We start from the raw sequence: 19,668 nt of genomic DNA, 5'->3' as shown, positions 1-19,668 counted from the left end.
CAAACATACCTGGGATGATTGCTCACGTTCCCTAAAATTGGATGTTATATATCCCAGAGCTTTCGACCTTTCTTTGTAAAGTCTAATAGCTTGATCCATCGGAACTCGTAACCTGATCCAGTACTCTATGGTGCCATAATTTTGGATGTTTCCTTTGATTCCTAAGCAATAAATACATTTATGATTACCTTAAATTTCTTTTCAATGTTGAAGTACTTAAGTCACACACAAAAGCTAGGAAACACCACAAATTAAGTATTAATTGATCTTGTGACTATGCACCATGACAATTTTGGTGACTTGACATGTTCAGTTTATGTCAGAATCAGGAACAACTTTGCTGGCTCTATAAGGTCTAAAAACAAAAGATGAAAATTGGTTCATTTTGTAATCTACAACATTTATTGTCCATGTTATAGAGTCAAATAAAGTTCATTATTTTAATCTCTCTAAGGGAAATAAAGCTAAGGAAAGTTTGGTATGCCAGCAGTTGAAAATGCCCCACAAAGTGGTAGGCAGTTTTAATTACTGGCTAAAATACCACTTTGTAATGGTTTGTCAAACCATATTTTTGACACTGACAAAAGTAGGCAGTTAGAGGCTTCTATATACACTGATAAGGCAAAACACTTCTGGCAGAAAAAGCAAGCAGCATAAACAATTGAGTTCTTTTAAGAAAAGGCTTGTCTACGATATTCTAAAATTGTTTTAAAATGAAGTAAATTAAGAAAAAAACAACAAACAACAAAAAGCAACCCAAATCCCTCTATAGATTACGCTTCTATATGAGATAGTTTTATCAGTAAAGCTTACCTTTTTAATGTTTTACTACTATTATATTTAGCCTTCTGACCTATCAGTTTAAATTACAACCAACCGCTGTAACCATTTCTTCTTTATTTACTAATAAAATATGAGGTGACATATCTATGACACAAGGACCAGGTATGAAGCACTGATCTTTGAAAGTTTTCTAGTACAGAAATGTTTTTGCTTTCAAAATATATTCTGCCAAACTACGTAATTACATATGCAAAAATAAAATAATTCACACATATTAAGTGAAATTCTGGTTTCATTTAAATCAATTACATGACAAAGCTATTGACTTCAGTGGAAGTATAATTTCATCCACTGCTTCACTCAAATAGAAGAGCAAGTCTTGCCCAGGCTAACTTCTTGGATTAAGTTTTATCCATGCCAAACCATAAGTATTAGAATATAAGACACATCATAAAGTGCAACGGGTGTGTTTGTGACTCAGAGCTTATATTTTGTATTTCACAGTGAAGCAAGTAGGGCAATCTTTTATCAGTACCAATCTTAGAGGACGAAAGAAACATTCATTAAACAACTAAAACTAAAACATGGTTAACTACATTCTAAGTAATTCATTAAAATGAAACAGAATGTCAATCTTGTATTATTTTAAAATCTTCTCTACAGTATTCACATAAAAAAATGCTAAAAACTGAATAGTACTACAGTGAAATCAAGTATGCTGCTCTCCTAATGACTTTTTTCCAGGTTGTTGTATAATTCTATTGAATAAGACAATATTATCTCTTTTATTAAAATATTCTTTACATGTGTAATATCACTTTGTAAGTAACCTTTATGCAAGACAAACAATAGCATGCAATTGCCAGACAAGATTCTCTAATGCCACTTCCAGCATCAAGTCTAATATGTCACACACTTTAGTATCACTGTATTAAGACCATCTTTGTCCTCACTCTGTTATGGGCAAAATTTCACCCGTCAAAGCCTTCCCACAACTGTCAGCAGATCAAGAGAACATGCTGCACATCTAAGAGGAAACGCCATGTTGTATAAACCATTTTTTCCTTCTGAAGTACTAATACATGAATTCACTGTTGGCCAAAATACACATTACTTTACTTACAATACTGCACCAAATAGAATAGTTTTTGATATGTTAATTACCAACTAATGTTGCTGTGCTGTAGACCCTGCCATTGTTTTCCAAGATTTCATGAAACTTCAGTTGACATGCAGCAGCTGTTTCATAATCTGTGCCATATGCATGATGAACCTCAAGTGTGATACTGTTTTGCTGTATGTAATGCAAGAAGTAGTCATCAACCCGCACAAGATATTGCGAAGTGAAGTCATAGGATGCGATAAATCCACGCACTACTGGGGTCGTCTGAAGTTCAAAGTCATAGAATGCATAAGTACAAAAAGTTGCAGGTTCCTGGTCACCAAGAGCTTGCACAGCTTCAGTGGAAAAGATCACTTTACTAATATGAATTTCAAAGAGATTCTCTCCTCTTTCTAAATGTAAAGTTTCATCAAATTCATCCACTGGATCATCTGGTAATATTTCTGGTCTGGATCTGTGCTGCTTAGTACCATAGGCAATATCTCTTAGCTGAGCTGCAACAAATAAAGCAGAGCTACAATATGAGTTCCATGTTTTAACATCAATTATAATTAATGACTGAGTAGAGAGGAAAAAGGAGTAACTCAATTATATTAAAAATTTTCCTTTTTTAAAGGTGTTACCAAAAAAAATTGCGTATGTAAAATAATACATCTGCTGCTCATCTAGCACACTGACAACAATCAAGAATACCTCCACAGAAGAGCTGCTTCGATACATATAAAAATAGATGTAGGCTCCTAAAAATTTATAACAAACTACAAGGGAGTTATAAAAAGCAAGAATGCAGAAGCATTAAAGAACAATCAAAGTAAGTATCACTATGCTAAAATGTAGCATATGTATATTTTTGTACAGTTTAACTATACAAAATAATATTACTTGCCAGGGAAAGAAAGAAAAATACATGCTTACAGAATTAGGACATAAATCATCATGCAATCCTGTAGTACAGGGGATGCAATTTGGAGACAAAACATTAAACTTGTTATCAAATTAGGCTTTGTAAGGTATCCTTCAGGTCTCATACACACCATTTATACACTGAACGCATTAAAACAGCATTTTAAATTCATCATATTGAAATGTTTTGTAGGTATTTTTATTATGCCATGACTTCGGGATTTTGAGCAACACAAAATGATTATGTAATCATAGGATAGCAAAGTAAGAGATTGACCACAGATATATAATTTATTTTAAAAAACATCATAAAGTTTTCCTAGCTTTATCCTAACTCAGGAATAGCTGCAGCATAAACTGCTATGTTGATTTTGATTAATAACTTGAACATCTAAGTCAATGGAAGAGCATACAGATGATTTTCCATGAAAGATCTGACTTTTCTACTAGTTTTAGAAACAGAAAGGTGTTTCAGTTGAGAAACTTAACATTTACAATGATAATTTGTAGCAGATAAACTATGTAAAAATTGTAGGAAAGTATATTTCAAAAATACCTTCTAATTTTCTGATGCGTGCAGCCCTAATATCAAGAAGGTGGACATACTGTTCCAGTTTTACCTCATAATCTTTCTGTAGACTTTCCATCTTTTGTGTCACTACTTCAACTTCAGTCTGGAAAAAATATTTACATATAAAAAAGAAAAAGACTTCTGAGGCTTGTCTGAATTAATGTTGCACATGCTTTTGGCTACAAATAGGAAAACTCGGTTAGATTTGAGAAAAAGCATTTAGAGTATGCAAAAATAGTAGCAATTTTTAATTCAACAACACAGCAGTCTGTTCTAATTTCAAGAAAATATAGAATCATTTTTTTAAGAACCATGGAGTAGTTATTCTTTCAGGTGAATGTTCCTAATGGTTTATTTAATGATTTTGTGATTTTAAACTCAAATTGAATGAAAATCTAAAATATGATCTGCAACAACCCAGCAGTGAAAGTAGTGTATTGTGGAAAAGGAAGCTTATTTGATAAGTACACTCATTGCTTTTCATGTGAGGACTTGATAAGAGCTCAGAGATAATCCSAAGAGGGCAAGTATTTGAGGGTTCTAATCAGGGTGAGTCAAAAGACTAAATTTATAGGCATTTGGATCTCACACTTTTTAACAGCAGCAAATCTTATGTTAACTTACCTAAAAAACAGACTGGCTTTGTTGCTGAACTTCCAAGTCTTAATTACAACTTCATATTTTCCTAAGGGAGAACAAGTTCCTGTGCTACAAATGTTAAAATGTTACTATCTGGTTATTTTCCACTATGAGTAGAGGTTAGTACCTGGTAATCTTTGTTAATTTTGTGCTGTACTATTAACATATTCCTTGTCTTCTCAAGTTCTTGCACGGTTTCTGCATGTGTTAATTGAAGGTCTCGCATGGACTGTTCCAAATCTTTATGGATGCCATCTACTTTTTCAAAAATCGTAAGGTCTCCATTCTTCTCCTGCTTTTGAACCTGAAGCAATTTAAAAAATTACTGGAACAGACTTTTGCAAAATAATTGGATGCATTTGTGCATGGTTAAATGTAACTTTGGGATAGAATTCTGGAACTAAATAAGACAGGCCAATTTTGTAAATTTTGAGTGTGTTGTAGTACAAAAATTAGGAATGAGGTAGACCAATAACTGTCAGGATTACATTCAGGAGGGTAATCTATTGATCATCAGGAACCAATTAAAAAGTATGAGATACTTAAAAGCAATCATTCTCTTCTATCCACTGAAAACACAAGATCCTTATAGATTTGCCTTTTATAGAATAACTAACACTTTTTTAGTGAATACACAAAACCAGAATTATTACTCTCCAGGCTTCTAACACAAATACTGGCATTTTAATTTTGGTGTAATAGTAGTAAATTTTTCACATCAGTCTCTTTTTGCTTTCCTTTTTTCATTAACATTATGGAATTATTACTGCAGTTAAGTAGCAGAAAGAGATTCTATATACAATAACCATTTCCTCAAGAAAACAAAAAAGGGTCCTCTGAACAGTGAAAATTTAATGCAAACTTATATTTTCACTAATTTCTTTTCTCCCCACTTCATTTTCAATTTTGCTGTAAACAACAGAATTACAACTTTTGTGCAAAAAATACCCAAACTGACACCTCCCCCAACACACACACACACACACACACACACATCTTTTCCAGGGATTTTTTTTTGCTTTAATAAACAGAGAAAAGTTGCTAAGCATCTGTTTATTGTGTTTTCAGCACTTGCATACTTAGAATATGCTCCCATAACTTACAGCATTACTAAACAAGATATTGTTTTAGATCAGTGTTATAGAAAGAAGGCATAAGAACAAGCTGAAGTGATAATTCCTTTAACTGAGAAAAAGCAACTTGTAAAGAAAATGCTTTCAAATCTGGTTTAATTCACTTTTGAAGTTATAATGAAATATGTACATAACCATAAGTAAATTTCATCCTAGCAATTTTTTCTTCTGCTTCATCATAACTGAAAAAAGACAAATGCACATGTACAAGCTTGAAGCATTAGCTACCAAAATATGCACCAATGATACATCCCTTGAAAATCCTGGGCATCATATAGAAAACACGCAAGGATCAACAAAGAGTTTGGAGAGGAAAAAAAAAAAAAAAAAGAATAAATGTGAATAAATTCTTTGTAAGTTACCTTTATAAGCAAGAGAGCTTCTCTGAGTTCTGCCACATCAACATCACTTTCCTGAAACAGAAATACTCAATGAAAAGGTGTTATTGGATGTGAATGAATAATGGAGAGAGACATTCAGAATAACAAAATGCATTCTCACTAGACATGACATTTTGCCTCATATCATGAATAAATAAACTCTGTCATATTTCTGCATTCTTTTACTTTTAAGAGAAGTACTTGCATTATGTATAAAACATAGAATGGGTTTTTTTGGTCATTTTCTAAACAGAAATAGAGTTCACCTTGGTGAAAAACTTCATGTGATTTTTCAGTTCTTCTAGTTGTTGCTTATGTTCCAGACAGTGTAACTTCAGGTCTTTGTTCTCTTGGGTCAGCTTTTCATTTTGGTCTTTACATACAGAGAAAGAATATGATATTCTGTTTAATTCAACATAATTATAAAAACCATGAACTTGCTTTTTCACATTAATTTTCTGTATAAAAAATCATTTAAAATGTAAAAACTAATTTATTTTGTATAGGGAGTTCTTTGGTGTTAACAAACAAGAAGAGGGGGATAGAAAACAACCTATTTTATCTGGTAGAATTGTATGGATAAAAAGGCACAGTATTCTTTCATTAAAACTGAACCCACAGCACCAAAAATCTACTCTTTGTTCATTTCCAAACAGAAAGATACCCCCAACTAAGTACAACTTCACCGGGTTTCTCTTTTGCAGGGGAGATGATAGGAGGGGGGAGGAAAGGAGGTGTAAAATTCTTTGTCAGCCTGAATGTCTGAACACCATTAAATTTCTCAGTTGAAGGATATAAAGATTTTCCTCTAATACCAACTAATGCATAGCTACACCCAAAATGATTTCTCAGGAGCTTCAATAAGAAATTTCCCTCAATAAGAATGGAGAACAGACTTAAGGACTACCAAATAATTTCATTATAACAATGTACCTTCTTTCATACAGAGAAGTTTTAAATACCAACTTTTCTCTAAATCAAAGTTTCTAAGGGACAAAAATACTTTCCTGTTACTTTCCTTCTCCCTGCCATATTCCCTTTTTTTTTTTTTTTTGAAAATTCCAAAGTCATATTCTCATACCATGTGCTTAAACACTGTAAATTCATATTCTAGGTCAAAGTGATACAAATGTACACTGTCAACCTGATGTGCAAGTATTAGCCTTTGCAATTCCCATCTGCACTAGTGGGAGCCGAATGGCAAAAAATTACATACTTAGTTGAGAATATATGCTACTCCTTTTGAGAAAATAGCCCACGATACTCTTTTAATGCTGCAATCTTTTCTGCTGACCCTCAGGGCATGATGCACAGTTACCTGTTTTTACAGAACAGCTTTTCATTTTTGAGGTCTGAACTCAGCAAGAAGCAGACAGTCGAGATTCTAGTCTCAAGGGTTTGGGCATGTTTCAAAAACTGACATCAGGTTAATTTTAATTCTGTAGTGTTTATATATCAAATGACATCTTCACTAAAAATGAATCATCTGTAATGCCAATGCTCCTATGCACAGTAGCCTCACTCATACATGTGTTGGGACTCCCCAAGAGTCACTTTCAATTCAAACACATACTCGCCAGTAAGGTTTTAATTCTCTGCAGTTGTGAGGAAAACATGATGCATTTGTGCAGTTGTGAAGAGCATGCAGTAAGAACCCTTAGGAGCTAACAATTAGAAAGCAAATAAGGAAACAATCAAAACAAGCCTTTTGGGGGATGATTTTGGGGGGAAAGGAAGAGGAGGGGGAAGGCCTTGATAAAAGATTGTGAAACACTTATCAGCAATTGAGTCTTGTGGACTATTCCATTCCAGATAATAAACCCAAGAGATCTGTGTCTGTTGGGTGGGAGGTGTGTTCCCCGGCCCCCCCCCCCCAAAAAAAATCACTCATTTTCTAACATCATCCCCAGTGATTTTTTTGTAGACATTTTAATATCCATTCACATTTGCTGCTTAAAAAGTTAACTTCAAAATTGTAAATGCTATAGAAAGGAAATTAGCTTTTGCAGAGCTGGTAGCAAATGCCCAGAAAAAAATTCTATTCGTTTTATGTCACTGATGACTTTCAAGCTTGTGAAATGGTCATATTCAAGCAAATAATGGTATTAAAGTTCAATATTCTGAAATTAGGAAACACCCAGTTGTACACTTGCAAGAAAGAGCACTGGACAATAGTGTAAGCGTGTAGTTCTCCCATTGCTAGTAACTGGCCCTAAACTTTGTACTGAGTTTACAAGACCTTTGGACGGAGGCGTCTCAGGCCTGCCCTGTCTGAAATTTTCTTGACCTGCCTGTAGCTGTTTTACTTGTTTTACTTGTGACAGCAATTTCTCTAATTGACCAGGTGCCTATGGCTAATTTATTTTACTTTTATCTGCATGTGGCAGAACGATAGTTTTATATAGATAGCAGTAACCAGCAGTTGTTCTATGCAGAATGAGATATTTACAGCTAACACACGATGTAGTGAGAAGCGGAGACGCAGTATGCGGCGTAGAGGAGTACAGCCATGGGATGATAAGAAATGGGCCACAGGCCTGGAACTGGAGATCCCATGGCTAAAACCAACTCACTAATGGATCTTAAAAACAATGCAGACCTGGAGCTTGAGAAAACTGGTTTTGGGGTAACAAGACAATTTAACATACATAAAAAGCACCATATTTGGTGCTTTTTGGATGTAACATGGAGCTGTAAACTAATGAAAAAAGGTGTAAAAGTGTGTTAGAAAGCACACAAAATGACCCCAAGTGGATCCTGGAGAGGAGGAAGAAGAACCAGCATTATCAACATCAGATTCCTTCCAAATAAAGACTCCAGAGACTGACGACTTATGGTGCTATCCTTTCAAGCAGTCTGAAGCTACTCACTTTAAGACCTAGAGGAGTAATAGGACAGTGAGCATAACTCCAAGAGAAGGGACAGAAACCAGTAAGTGTGTTACAGTTTTAACTGTATTATTACTATTATTGAGACTTTTATTTCCTGTATAGAAGTATTCTAACTGCCTTATTATTCTTCTTTTCCTGTAATAATTAGATCTAGACTAATAACAATTTTTGAATTAGACTGTTAAGATTTCCATTATTCTAACAAATTCTTAGCTTTACTTATATATGTATGTATAAACAAGATTGAGTGTAACAGGGCTATCTATTTTGGATAACTTAACTCAGGTATGATGGCACAGATTCCGTGGGCAAGATCAGGAAGCCAGCAGAGCACACTCTCTAACGCTAAGCCTGCGTGGCTAGCGGAAAGAGGAAGAGCCACTTCTTGCACACCTGATCATATATCCTTCAGGAAAGTGGTAAGAAACTTTCTCAATGCAGTTTTAAAAGCCAGTTGAAGCAATTTCAGCAGCTTGTTCAACCCAAATGGCCAAACTGTTAACAACACAGCTCGGTCTACTTTAGCACTCTCCGTGTTGCCTTTCCAGATTCTCAACAGCATGTGTTTCTAAGAACTCAGTCATAGATCAAGTTGTGTATGTTCAAATATCCCTTTTATCAGCCAGCCAAATTTTTTTTGAAAAGCATAAAGAGATGGAAAGGAAGTGATGAATTTCAGAAGTTTCTTTCTCTGCCAAACCTCAATACACTATCATGGGACAAAGAATGGATGTCTCATATCCTAAAGCTTTCTTCTTATCTTATTTCAATGATCACAAGAATTTATCATACATGTTTAGAGACCCACTGAAAAATACTGTAGAAATCTATTGAATTTTGTGTACTGAATGTTCTACTAACATAAGCAGATAAAATACACTGAAAAAAGAAGAAATGAAAATTGCATCTATATAAAAGAAAGTTGTTAAAGAGTAATAAGGAGACCCTGAAAACTTATGAATTAGAAAGAACCAGCAGCCCATACAAATCACCTAACTCTCTGCGTTTCAGACAGAAAAAAATTACTTTATGAAGTACGGTCTTCAACTCAGAATTATTTAGCAAAGTTTTGGACAATATTTTTTTACAAAACAATTGTCTAAGATTTTCTTGCTAATATTCTTGTGCAAAGGATGTTGAGACAAGTTCACCTGCAGAAAGATTTTGTAGCGGAGTCTGTAGTTAATGGCATATATTGACTAATGTTGAAGGTTACTTGGGGAAAAAAAAGAGGAGAGACAGTGGGACACAGGGACAAAGCATGTGCGACACGCAGGGGAAGAGGCAGAGAGGAAAGGGAATACTCTCCCCGACAACCAGCCAGGAAGATAAGCGGCAGGAGGGTCCCCAAATGAGCACCCTTGCTGGGTGTCCTTTTCAGGGCAGCAGCTGCTCCTCCCTTCCTGTTTTCCCATACAATTGCATAGTTTTTCCATCAGGACTCACTCAAACTCCGTGTCGGTGGTTCCCACTTACAATGCTCTTAGCGCTGACTGGAGCACGCTTTGGTCAGGGGTTGGGGCTGCATGCTGGCTGGTTGTTTAACTTGCTTCAGGCATGTTATTGGGTCCCCTAATGTAAACCAAAAGCTACAACCAAAGGGAAGAAGCAGGGGAGAAGAGGTAATTCTCACACCACTGGCAACTGCTTCCCATAAGAACCTGCCAGTACAACAATATCAGGGTTTGCAGTTGCAAGGCTATGAGAATATCCACATGAGAACAAGGAAAAATGATGCCCAGAGGCTCTGGAAACACCTGCTGTGGCAACATGCATGGAAGGCGACACAGCTGAGAGCAGAAGGCAGGCCACAGAGCTGCAGAAGGTAAGTCATCAATGGCACTGCGCAACAATACGCTCAGCTGTAATCAAAATACATATTGTGGTGATATATGTATTCCCACTCAAAAACAGAATTCAAATAAACTTGCACTGGTGTCCTCCACTTTAAATATTCTTCCATAATAATCAGCATCTTCATCAACAAAGCCCTACGTCCGTATGCCTCCTCTATAAATCCACAAACACAGTTCATAAAAACCAACCAGCAGTATACTAAAGATGAAGCAGGTAGTAGGGGAGGGGGAAGAAATGTCACCATCTTTCCCTGCAAATAGAAAGTACACGCTTCCAGGAGAACTGAGACTAAGGATCTTTTCCTTACTATCCCACAATCTACCTATCACCATATACATGAGCATCTATCCTCCCTCTCTGCCTTGCCAAAACCTCTATTTGCCTTTTATAATTTATATGACGAGTTTGATCCAATTTAGGGCCTAAGATTATCTTCTTTATAAGCCCAAACTCTTTCTCTTCAATATCTGGCATAAAATGGGAATATGCTGGTCTGTGCATGTAATCTCCAGTTCTCCACTTTTTATCTTGTTCCCAGTGAAATAATACTGGAACCATCTTTATGTTTTTTTTTTTTTTTTTTTTGCATTCTTATGGACAGAATACATAGAGAGTGAAATATAACTTTTACTCATACATTTCACATATGTCAGTTTTTCCTGACTGAGAATAAATATTTGTTCATTAAGGCAACCTAAACTATAGGTCTATATGTATACTAAAAACATGTAGTTAGTAAACAGTGCAAAAAACATGTAGTTAGTAAACAGTGCAAAAATCAGTACTGTAACTGCTAACAGCAAATGCAGCAGTGAATGAGAGTACACAAATGAAAAACAGAAATTGTTTAGACAACAACATGTCAAGCAAAGATATACACTTTGTGAATTTAAGAGATGAGTAACACCAACCCTTGCTATAGTAGATTGTTTTGACTTAGTTTTTACACTATCTTATCTCACCCTTTTGAGATTTACATGAAACAACACTGTCAGGAAGACAAAATGAATGTTAACCAAACAGGAATTGCAATTGATGGCTGAGAGTCTGGGATATATTGGGAAGACAAAATAAACACAAAAATAAGGGACTAATGGAATGGAAAAAAAATCAGCAAATACAGTATTCTAAAAAAGGGAAAAATGCAGTCACAAAGTAGAATATGTTATTCTGCCTTCTGTCTAGAAGTATTTCGATTGCTTATCAGAAAGTACAATATGAAGTTATGGACCGAAAATACAATAAAAAGTTCAGATCCAAATTACACCCTTACTCTAAAGGAAAAATACTTAGGGAGGACAGAGAAAAAGACAAGATAATGTTATCCTCCTGTGGCATTAAGAGGCTTCAAGACTTTATTTATTTTAACATCTTTCCTACTCCTGGAAAAGAATCATATGCCAACTATAAAGGGTAGAGAAGACACTAGCTCTACACTAGTTCCATGAAAATTGTATAAACCTCAGGCTATCCGTTGGAAAAGCAGGCAGAAAAAGAAAGGCTGAAATAAGGTATTTCCTTCCCCCCAGAAAACACCCCAAAACTCCCCCAAAACAAGAGGTCTCAACAAACCTATCTGAGGTTTCCTACCTAACAGGAAAACCTATCAAAAAAAAAAGTTTTTTTGTTTCTACCTCGCCCCACCACACCAGGGATAGAAGCAGAGATCAAAATTTCTAGGTTAAAATACCTAAACAATATGAGAAATGACTAAGCAGGCAGTAGGTTAGGACAAACTGAAATCTACATTTCCTGAAATTTCCTTTTCCAATTTTCCAGTCAACTTAACCAAATAATAGTAAGGTCTATGACATCTTCATGCACTTAAGGACAGTTGAAATCTTGCACTGCATTGTGTAATCAAACTACAGTTAACACCTGTCTCAAGTTCATAAATTAAGCATCCATATGTCATAACTTCATATTATTATAGCTTAAGGCATTTTATGTATTTTAGTATCACTTGGGGCTAATTTTGCAAACGCTTGCTCTGATCAAATAAAGTGTTTAAATACTTAATCTCGTATTTGAAGTCAATAGATCTACTCAGAATCTCAGCATTAAGCACATGCTGAAATGGAGCCATAATCATAAAAAGAATTACTCACAAAGTGGGCCCACTAAGTTCTGCAAGATTATTCACACAAATAAAAGTTACATTTGAAGAATCAGCCCTAAAACATTTTGTTTCCTTCCTGCCTGTGCTTCGGTTTTGTAAATTCTGTGTTATCACAGTATATCACGGGACTGAGATAAAGAAGATTGCAAGGTTTCAAAGATTCACTGAGTTGTTGTTCTACGGCATGGGAAAAGCACAAATTGAATCACATGTTCTGAAGATTAGAACAAAATTGTATTAGTTTAAATGTACATAGCTCTAAGTAAAATTTGTGTATACTAAAAATACTAAAAATTTGGAATCCAAAAATTTGAAAGACAACTAACCATCTTCAAGGGCCTATAAAGGTTACATATACCTTTGCACAATACATCCAATTGGATGGATGTTTTATATTTTGAAAGGGCCTGTCACACGGTCTTCTTGTCTGTAAGAATTTTTAATGTAGATGGAAAGAGAAAAAGAAATACAGAATAAAGAAGTAAATATTAACCCAACAGTTGAAGAATTAATGTAACTGGAAGCATACGATCCTCATTCAGCAATACATACCTGTATTGGGACAATTTTTACACTTAATAACTAGTCATTACCTAAGGATACTGTTCAATGTGCACTTAAAAGGCAGTTTTGAACTCACCAACAATAGGAACTAAGCTTTTCTGTGAAATGTACCTTAGTCTGGACTGCAACATGGGAGAAGTTCACTTCCTGAGAAAGTGAGGGTTATTTCAGAAATATACCTCTTTCTGCTTTGATCTTGTCAAGGATTTCATTTTTGTCCGCTAAATCAGACTTGAGAGCAGCCTCTAGTTTAGCAATCTGCAGTTTCAGTTGCTGTTCCTTTAATTTCCATTGCTGTTCATGGGTCACACTGAAGACACTGCAATAAAATATGCGGCATGTGAAAAACTTTTAGAAATCAAGTTCAACAGAAAATAATAAAGAAAAAAGCTTTTAGTGGCACAAAGACCACTGTCATCATGTCTTAGGAATTAAGTAAACATATGCTGGTCTGCTGCTGTTGAAACCAAGGCGCCTTTCTCAGGCTGCGGTTAAAAAACATGAAAGAGTCTGTGGGATGAGCAAAGGAACTGGCCTTAATTTAGAGCTCCAAAGTCAGCAAAGTTGGCAGCATGTAACATTTGTGGGACTAGAAAAGGAATTCAGATGTGTATTCCAGAGTAATCCACAACTCCAAACCTCAGCAACTGACAACTGACAAAACCATTCTTTCCGCATACAAAACCTCTTAATGTAGAGAACTGCGATTACCCACCTGATTTCTTTTAAATCTGTGAAACATGTAGAGCCTAAAGTCAGTCGCCTGTTCAAAGAAATGTTGACCACAAAGTGACAACAGTTCTCATACTGTAAAACAACAACTCTGATATTGATTAAGAAGTACATATAAAGTAATCTTTCTCTTACTTAAAGAAATAAAAGAAGGAAGGTGGGCAAAGAAATTAGAATACTATTTTTTCCTGTAACACATTATTTAGTTGTAAACTACAGATCTGTGTGCAGTAAGTATGGACTCAAAATCAGAACCAGTGAAAACACAATAAAATGTGCAACTCTGATTGAAGCAAAAGCAAGTATATTAAATAATTTACAGTATAATTCCCAGTAGGTAAAAAGACAAAACAATGCAATGTGGTTTTGTATAATTTATAAGGTGAGTATTATGGTCTTCATATTATTATTTAATAGCTGCATTCTTATTCACTGGAAAAATGCCCTTCATCTTAACCTTAACCAATCAAAAAATTGTTTATTCACCTAAGTGAAAATGTAAAAATCCATATTCTGTGAAAAATCTGAAATCTATATTTTAAATATTTTAATGTATGAGCCAGTTCCTCACCTATTCACTCTGGTGAAGCTCACCAGCAAAAAAAAGTTACTTAAAAAAAAATATATATATATATATWTATTTATTTATAGAGTTTTATATAACAAAAACTACAACCAAAAAACCCTAAAACAGAGAGAAATAGGGCAGAAGGGACAACCCACATAGCTTGGCTGACTGAAAAGGAATTGCCTCTGTTTTGATAGCTATGACTATGACTATATAAAATGGTTGTGAGTACACATAAGTGAATTTATTTCCAATAATTTTGGAGAAGAATTTTTCTGAAGATTAAAGGAAAAAAATATTGTAACATGAATTCTAGACTCCAAAATATTTGGCAAGAGTTTATATTCTTGCTTTGTGATCTTCAGAAAAATCACTTTTATTTCTCTGTACCTTTTTCTTTTCTCATCCTACATCTATCTTACCTATTTATATCATACAGTTTTCTGGGCAAATACCATCTGATAGTGCGAAAGAATGTCTTTTATAGCACTCATGGACTAACTAAAGCTTCTAAGTTGTAGAATAATATACATTTCACTCTGCTATAATTTGAAGATAATGCAGTGAACCTACAATCCTTTCTATAATATTGCATAGGTACAAAGACAGCGTGTTCCATAATTGCTTAGCACTCTTCAAAGTTTGATTGACTACCATAAAGAAAGCAAAAATATTAACAAGAGAAGATACAAATGCCCTTAGTTTTCAGACTTTTGGAAAAAGTCTGCAAGCTTTAATAAGCATGCTATCTAGTTGTATGTGTTCACTATCTTTAGATACAATTACTTCACAAAAAGATGTAGCTACATATTATTTCAGTTTTTCAAAAGACTATGCTGCAGAAAAATCATTTGCAGCTATTATGAACCTAATTCAGAATCTGGATGTGTTTAAATGAAGAACGAAGACAGGATTTATCCAAACCTATATAATGCTAAAGTTAAGTTGCTTATGTCAGTTTGAATTGAGTCCACTTCTACCTCTTCCCTCCCTCAAATTTTAAGATTACTTTTCACTTGAATTCATGTGGAATTTCTTCTACATTTACTGTATTTCACTGGAGTTGGAGCCATCTGGATAACTACAAATGGTCAACCACATCTGGCAGTGTTTCCTTTGGAGGGAGTCTGAGCATTGCTAGATTTGCATTACAAGGTCATATGAAAACAATTCCTGCAAACCTTTTATCCAAACGAATTGTTTTCTCGGATACTGACTAAATAATAAGAGTCAACTGACAAATTCATACTTGTTCTTTGTAAATTCTTCAGATCAAATTCTGCAGTCTTGGCTTTGGCAAAATCCCAATCAACTTCAAAGGGATTTTCCAAGAGAATGACATTAGCAAGGAAGGAGGTTTAAGCCTTCCCCCCTGCCCCTGCCCCCCATTAAAAAAAATTACAGAAAAATCTATTAATTTCTGGCACCTGTGGACACTGGCCTATCCACTGCTAGCAATGAGTGTGCTGTAGCAAACTTGCATCAATCAAATGATTGACAGAACTAGTAAAATTCCAAAAGATACAGTGAAAATGTTTCATTTCTCTTTCTAATTTCTTAGTACTTGTATGCTAACATGGAATCATGGAACATGAATCAATATTTACATGGGGTAGGAGAAGAGACAGTTCATGCTAGGGAAAAACCGTATTGTAGATTACTGGGTTATGAGAGAACCATATTTAAATTTATCTAGTTAAACATCTTTTCAGCTGTCCCACTCCAACTTACAAAGCAAGAAATGAAAATTTCAAACCAAGATTGCAAGTTGATATATTAGCACAAGCTATTTTTTTGCATAATGATGGAGGAGACAAACTGATAATCAGAAATATTTATATGAACAAACTGAAGGAATCCACAACAAACTTAAGCAAGAGACAACTGTCTTCTCCTGTACAAAACTCTAAATATTGTGATTATACAGTTGTTACATACCATATTTTAAAAGTTTTTAAAACTGTTTGTACTCATAGGTTTTTACTTATTATAATTTTAATTTTCACAGTAGAAGGTACAGAAATGACAGCACATATTGTAAGAATACTATAAACAACACTCAATATCACTTGCATTGTATTTACTCATCAGTTTTTTTTGACAGATATTACACTGTCAAACTGAATGAAGTTAAAGAGGAGAAAACATTCTGATAAGAGAAAAGACTTTATGCATTTCTCCTGCTTTCTCAGACAATCAGCTTTAGGAAATTTACTTTCTAACCCTCTTCAATGTAAGAGGTCGCATGGTTCCACAATGTAGGAAAAGTTCATTTCAAGGTCTTTTTTCCTTTAATATGCTTGTGCCAACTTTGACTGTAATTACTTCTTTTTTGTAGTAGAGATATTTCCTGAATCATATCTGGCAATACATTATGATTTTGATTGCTGATACCATTTATACAACTTATTATCTATATGAACCTTTGTAAAAGCTTGTATGAACCTATGTAAAAGCTTTAAGCAGAACCAGCACAGATGAAATGGTAGCTTTTACAAAAACAAATGAACTAACAACCCGCTCCCTCCAAATAAGTAAACACAGTAGAAGCTGTCTGATGTTAGACTTCATACAAATCCACTGAGAAGTGCTGGAAGAATTTATACAAAAAGATCAACCCCCCCCCCCTTCCTCCCTCCCGAATTCAGAAAATAAATTTAATCTAAACTGTACATCTACCTACATTTCTTCTTCTTTCAACAATAACCTGCTAAAAATATATATTAGAAAGTCTGATAAGAACTTGTTGGTTTGATGTTCAAAATTAAGTGAATTCTACTTAATTCTTAATTAGAAATTTTTAAAGAAAAAACGTACAATTTGAAGAGTGTTAGAACAACCAGCCTGGAGACTGCCATGTTTCAACAGAAGAGGTGAAATACAGGCTGGACACCATAAAATTTTCCATATATAGTTACTGTTATGAGGAATTGTATTAAGAACATATTTGCACAAGCGCACAAACACCCATGTGCATATGCCCATGCATGCATGCACACACTATACGAAGAGCTTTTAAACAGGATCGGAAATCAAGTTTTAAATATATGAAAAAAACATAATTTACCTGCTATATAGCTTATCGTAGTTTTCTTTTAAGAGTTCCTTCTCCTTTTCTAGATCATTTATTCTATCCTGCAACTAAAATGAAGAAGAAAGTTCCAAGCAATAAACAGCACAAAAGAAAATTATAGTGATTAGTTAATACTTTGCAGGCATTTTCAGGAGGGCTTTCAGTTTTTCTTCTCATACAGCTGTCTTTAGAAGCTTCAATATAATACTTTTTTCACCAATGGATTTACGTTTGGCCAAGACASGCTGTTTCATGTTGCTTATATGAAGTTGAGATTAACTTTTCTGAGTTGAAGAACAGTATCTAACCATATTCTGCTTTATGCCAAAAAATATGTCTACAACACTAAAAATATTTAATTCAGTTCTGGTACACAAATAGTATTAGCTAGTTAATGGCTGCTGTACAGTAAATCTTGTTTTTATTGATCAGACAGAAGCAGCAAGCCAAGTCCCCACTTTCAAAATACTCACTAAAGCAAGATATGGTTTTAAAGTTACAAAAGATGCTAAAACATAGAAGATATTCCCTATGTGCATTACAATCGTTTAAAGGTTAGGAGGTAATACCTAAGATGTAATCTCAGTAAACTTGGTTCAGGTAAAATACATCCAAATCAGGTAAACCTAGTGACAAAACTGAACTTGAGTTGCTACAAAATGCAAGAAAAAACAAGTAATTTTGTAGACTCTTACTCCTCATATACTGAATAGAATGCTTCAATTTTGGCCCTATATCTGGGTCACTGTTAGTGATGACACTTGTGTCTGTGATCCACTAGACAAAGAAATAGAACTGACTGATTTAACTGCTTGGTGGAAGTAATACTAATCAGTACTGGTTAAAGTGATAGTAAAGAAATAGCAAAATTAAGTATTCTGATTGTTTCCCATTAGTTCTTTGAAGCTCTTACACTACTTGTTCAGTATCAGGATTGAAGTGAAATCCTATGCTTTTCCTCGAATACTGTCTAAACACTGGTGCAGTGGTATGCGGCATGGAGGCCAGGTATGGTTTATGATTGTATTTAATGCAAGCAGCAGCCACAGCATTTTCTTTTTAACTGGTAACAGTCCATATTATAATGTCAGCCTTCTAAATGTGTTTGAAAGGTCTGTTCACATCTCAGCAATGAAAAGGTATCCCATCCTTAAATGATGTTTTCCCTTATATATGTATATTACTTAAAGCAGATTGTGCCTAAGAGAGCTAGAAACTCACCTCCTCTGTCCTTCGCTTCGAAATAATCACCGATTGCAATTCTTTTTCAAGATGGAGGCACTTTAAACGTTCCTCTTTAAGCTGTAGATTCAGCTCATCACCTTTTGTCATTAAAGCATCGTGGCTGGTCTTCAGGTTCCTTTGGTTCTACCAAAAGGAAGGAAGTTAAAAAAGGGATGGAGGGGCAGGGGGGGAGAAATATCACACTTAGTAGACTGTTACAAAACTCTGCATATTCAACCAGTGGTCCTTTTTGGCAGCATTTAATATATATTCTCAAAATGGTCAACAGGAGACACTCTTGAGCTAAGAAGCTGAAGGATAAACTTTCATTACACAAGGCCAGGAGAAGGTGGAATTCTCTATCCTCTCATGAACATTAAACCCTCAGTTCAGTCATGAGGAGAAGGACCAAGAAATACATCTGTTAAACAATTAAAAGATTTTGCTGTGGTTACAGTGGTTAGACATACTGACCAAAAACACTGCAGTAGCAAGAAAAAAATGAATGTTGACCACAGTTATGTTAATCACAGAACTTGCTACAGCTCTGTTAACCCATAGATGTAACTATCTAATTGTTTCATATTCYTTATGCACTTGGTTATATTTCCCTGCCAGCAGTAACTTAATAAGGGACTTATGTTTCTTTTACATTTTAATCTACTTCAGTGGATTATATTAAGCATTATATTACACATTTAACCAGTTTTAATATTGAGTGGAAGATGCTGATAGAACCTGTATTTCCAGAATATTAGTTATTTTTATACTCTCTATATCTTACAATGCTTTAATAATGCATTAAGAATTTAAATGTAAATCACATTCAAAGAAGTATGACTTGGAAAAAACAGCCTGACAGCCATTCTCCTGTTTAATAAAATTATTATATGAAAACTTACACATCAAATACATGGGTGAGTATAGAAAATATTTAATTATCATAGAAAAAAAGTTAGCTTCATGTTTTCCAGAATCCTTTGCCATTCCTAGAAAGTAGCATAATGGAGAAGCTGAATGTGAATCCTGTGCAAACTGTTTAGGCTCACATGCAGTATGAATATCCTAAAAACCAAAGAGATTACAAGAAAAAAAATCCAACAGCCTC

The 19,668-nt window shown here is 34.7% G+C and overlaps 1 protein-coding gene across 15 annotated transcripts in view; it reads right to left on the bottom strand.

The window, feature by feature from the left end:
• Nucleotides 1–19,668, bottom strand: part of RPGRIP1L (RPGRIP1 like) — an 88,644-nt gene that overhangs the window by 41,941 nt on the left and 27,035 nt on the right. For 11 of the 15 annotated variants that reach the window (XM_026068765.1, XM_026068766.1, XM_026068767.1 and 8 more), the window contains 9 exons: nt 18,558–18,704; nt 17,331–17,404; nt 13,143–13,282; nt 5,799–5,905; nt 5,515–5,565; nt 4,147–4,323; nt 3,366–3,483; nt 1,948–2,400; nt 10–161 (listed from right to left, as the gene is read on the bottom strand). In XM_026068765.1, coding sequence (XP_025924550.1) covers nt 10–161; nt 1,948–2,400; nt 3,366–3,483; nt 4,147–4,323; nt 5,515–5,565; nt 5,799–5,905; nt 13,143–13,282; nt 17,331–17,404; nt 18,558–18,704 — 1,419 coding nt within the window. Of the gene's footprint in view, nt 1–9; nt 162–1,947; nt 2,401–3,365; nt 3,484–3,543; nt 3,560–4,004; nt 4,066–4,146; nt 4,324–5,514; nt 5,566–5,798; nt 5,906–13,142; nt 13,283–17,330; nt 17,405–18,557; nt 18,705–19,668 lie in introns of those variants that run through there. The other 4 variants (XM_026068777.1, XM_026068778.1, XM_026068779.1 and 1 more) reach the window with 4 other exon arrangements.

This window comes from Apteryx rowi, unplaced genomic scaffold (genome assembly GCF_003343035.1).
Source record: "Apteryx rowi isolate R43461 unplaced genomic scaffold, aptRow1 scaffold_28, whole genome shotgun sequence".
NCBI lineage: Eukaryota > Metazoa > Chordata > Aves > Apterygiformes > Apterygidae > Apteryx > Apteryx rowi.
Note: the sequence above shows the minus strand (reverse complement) of the source record. Positions and strands in the feature narration are given on the sequence as shown.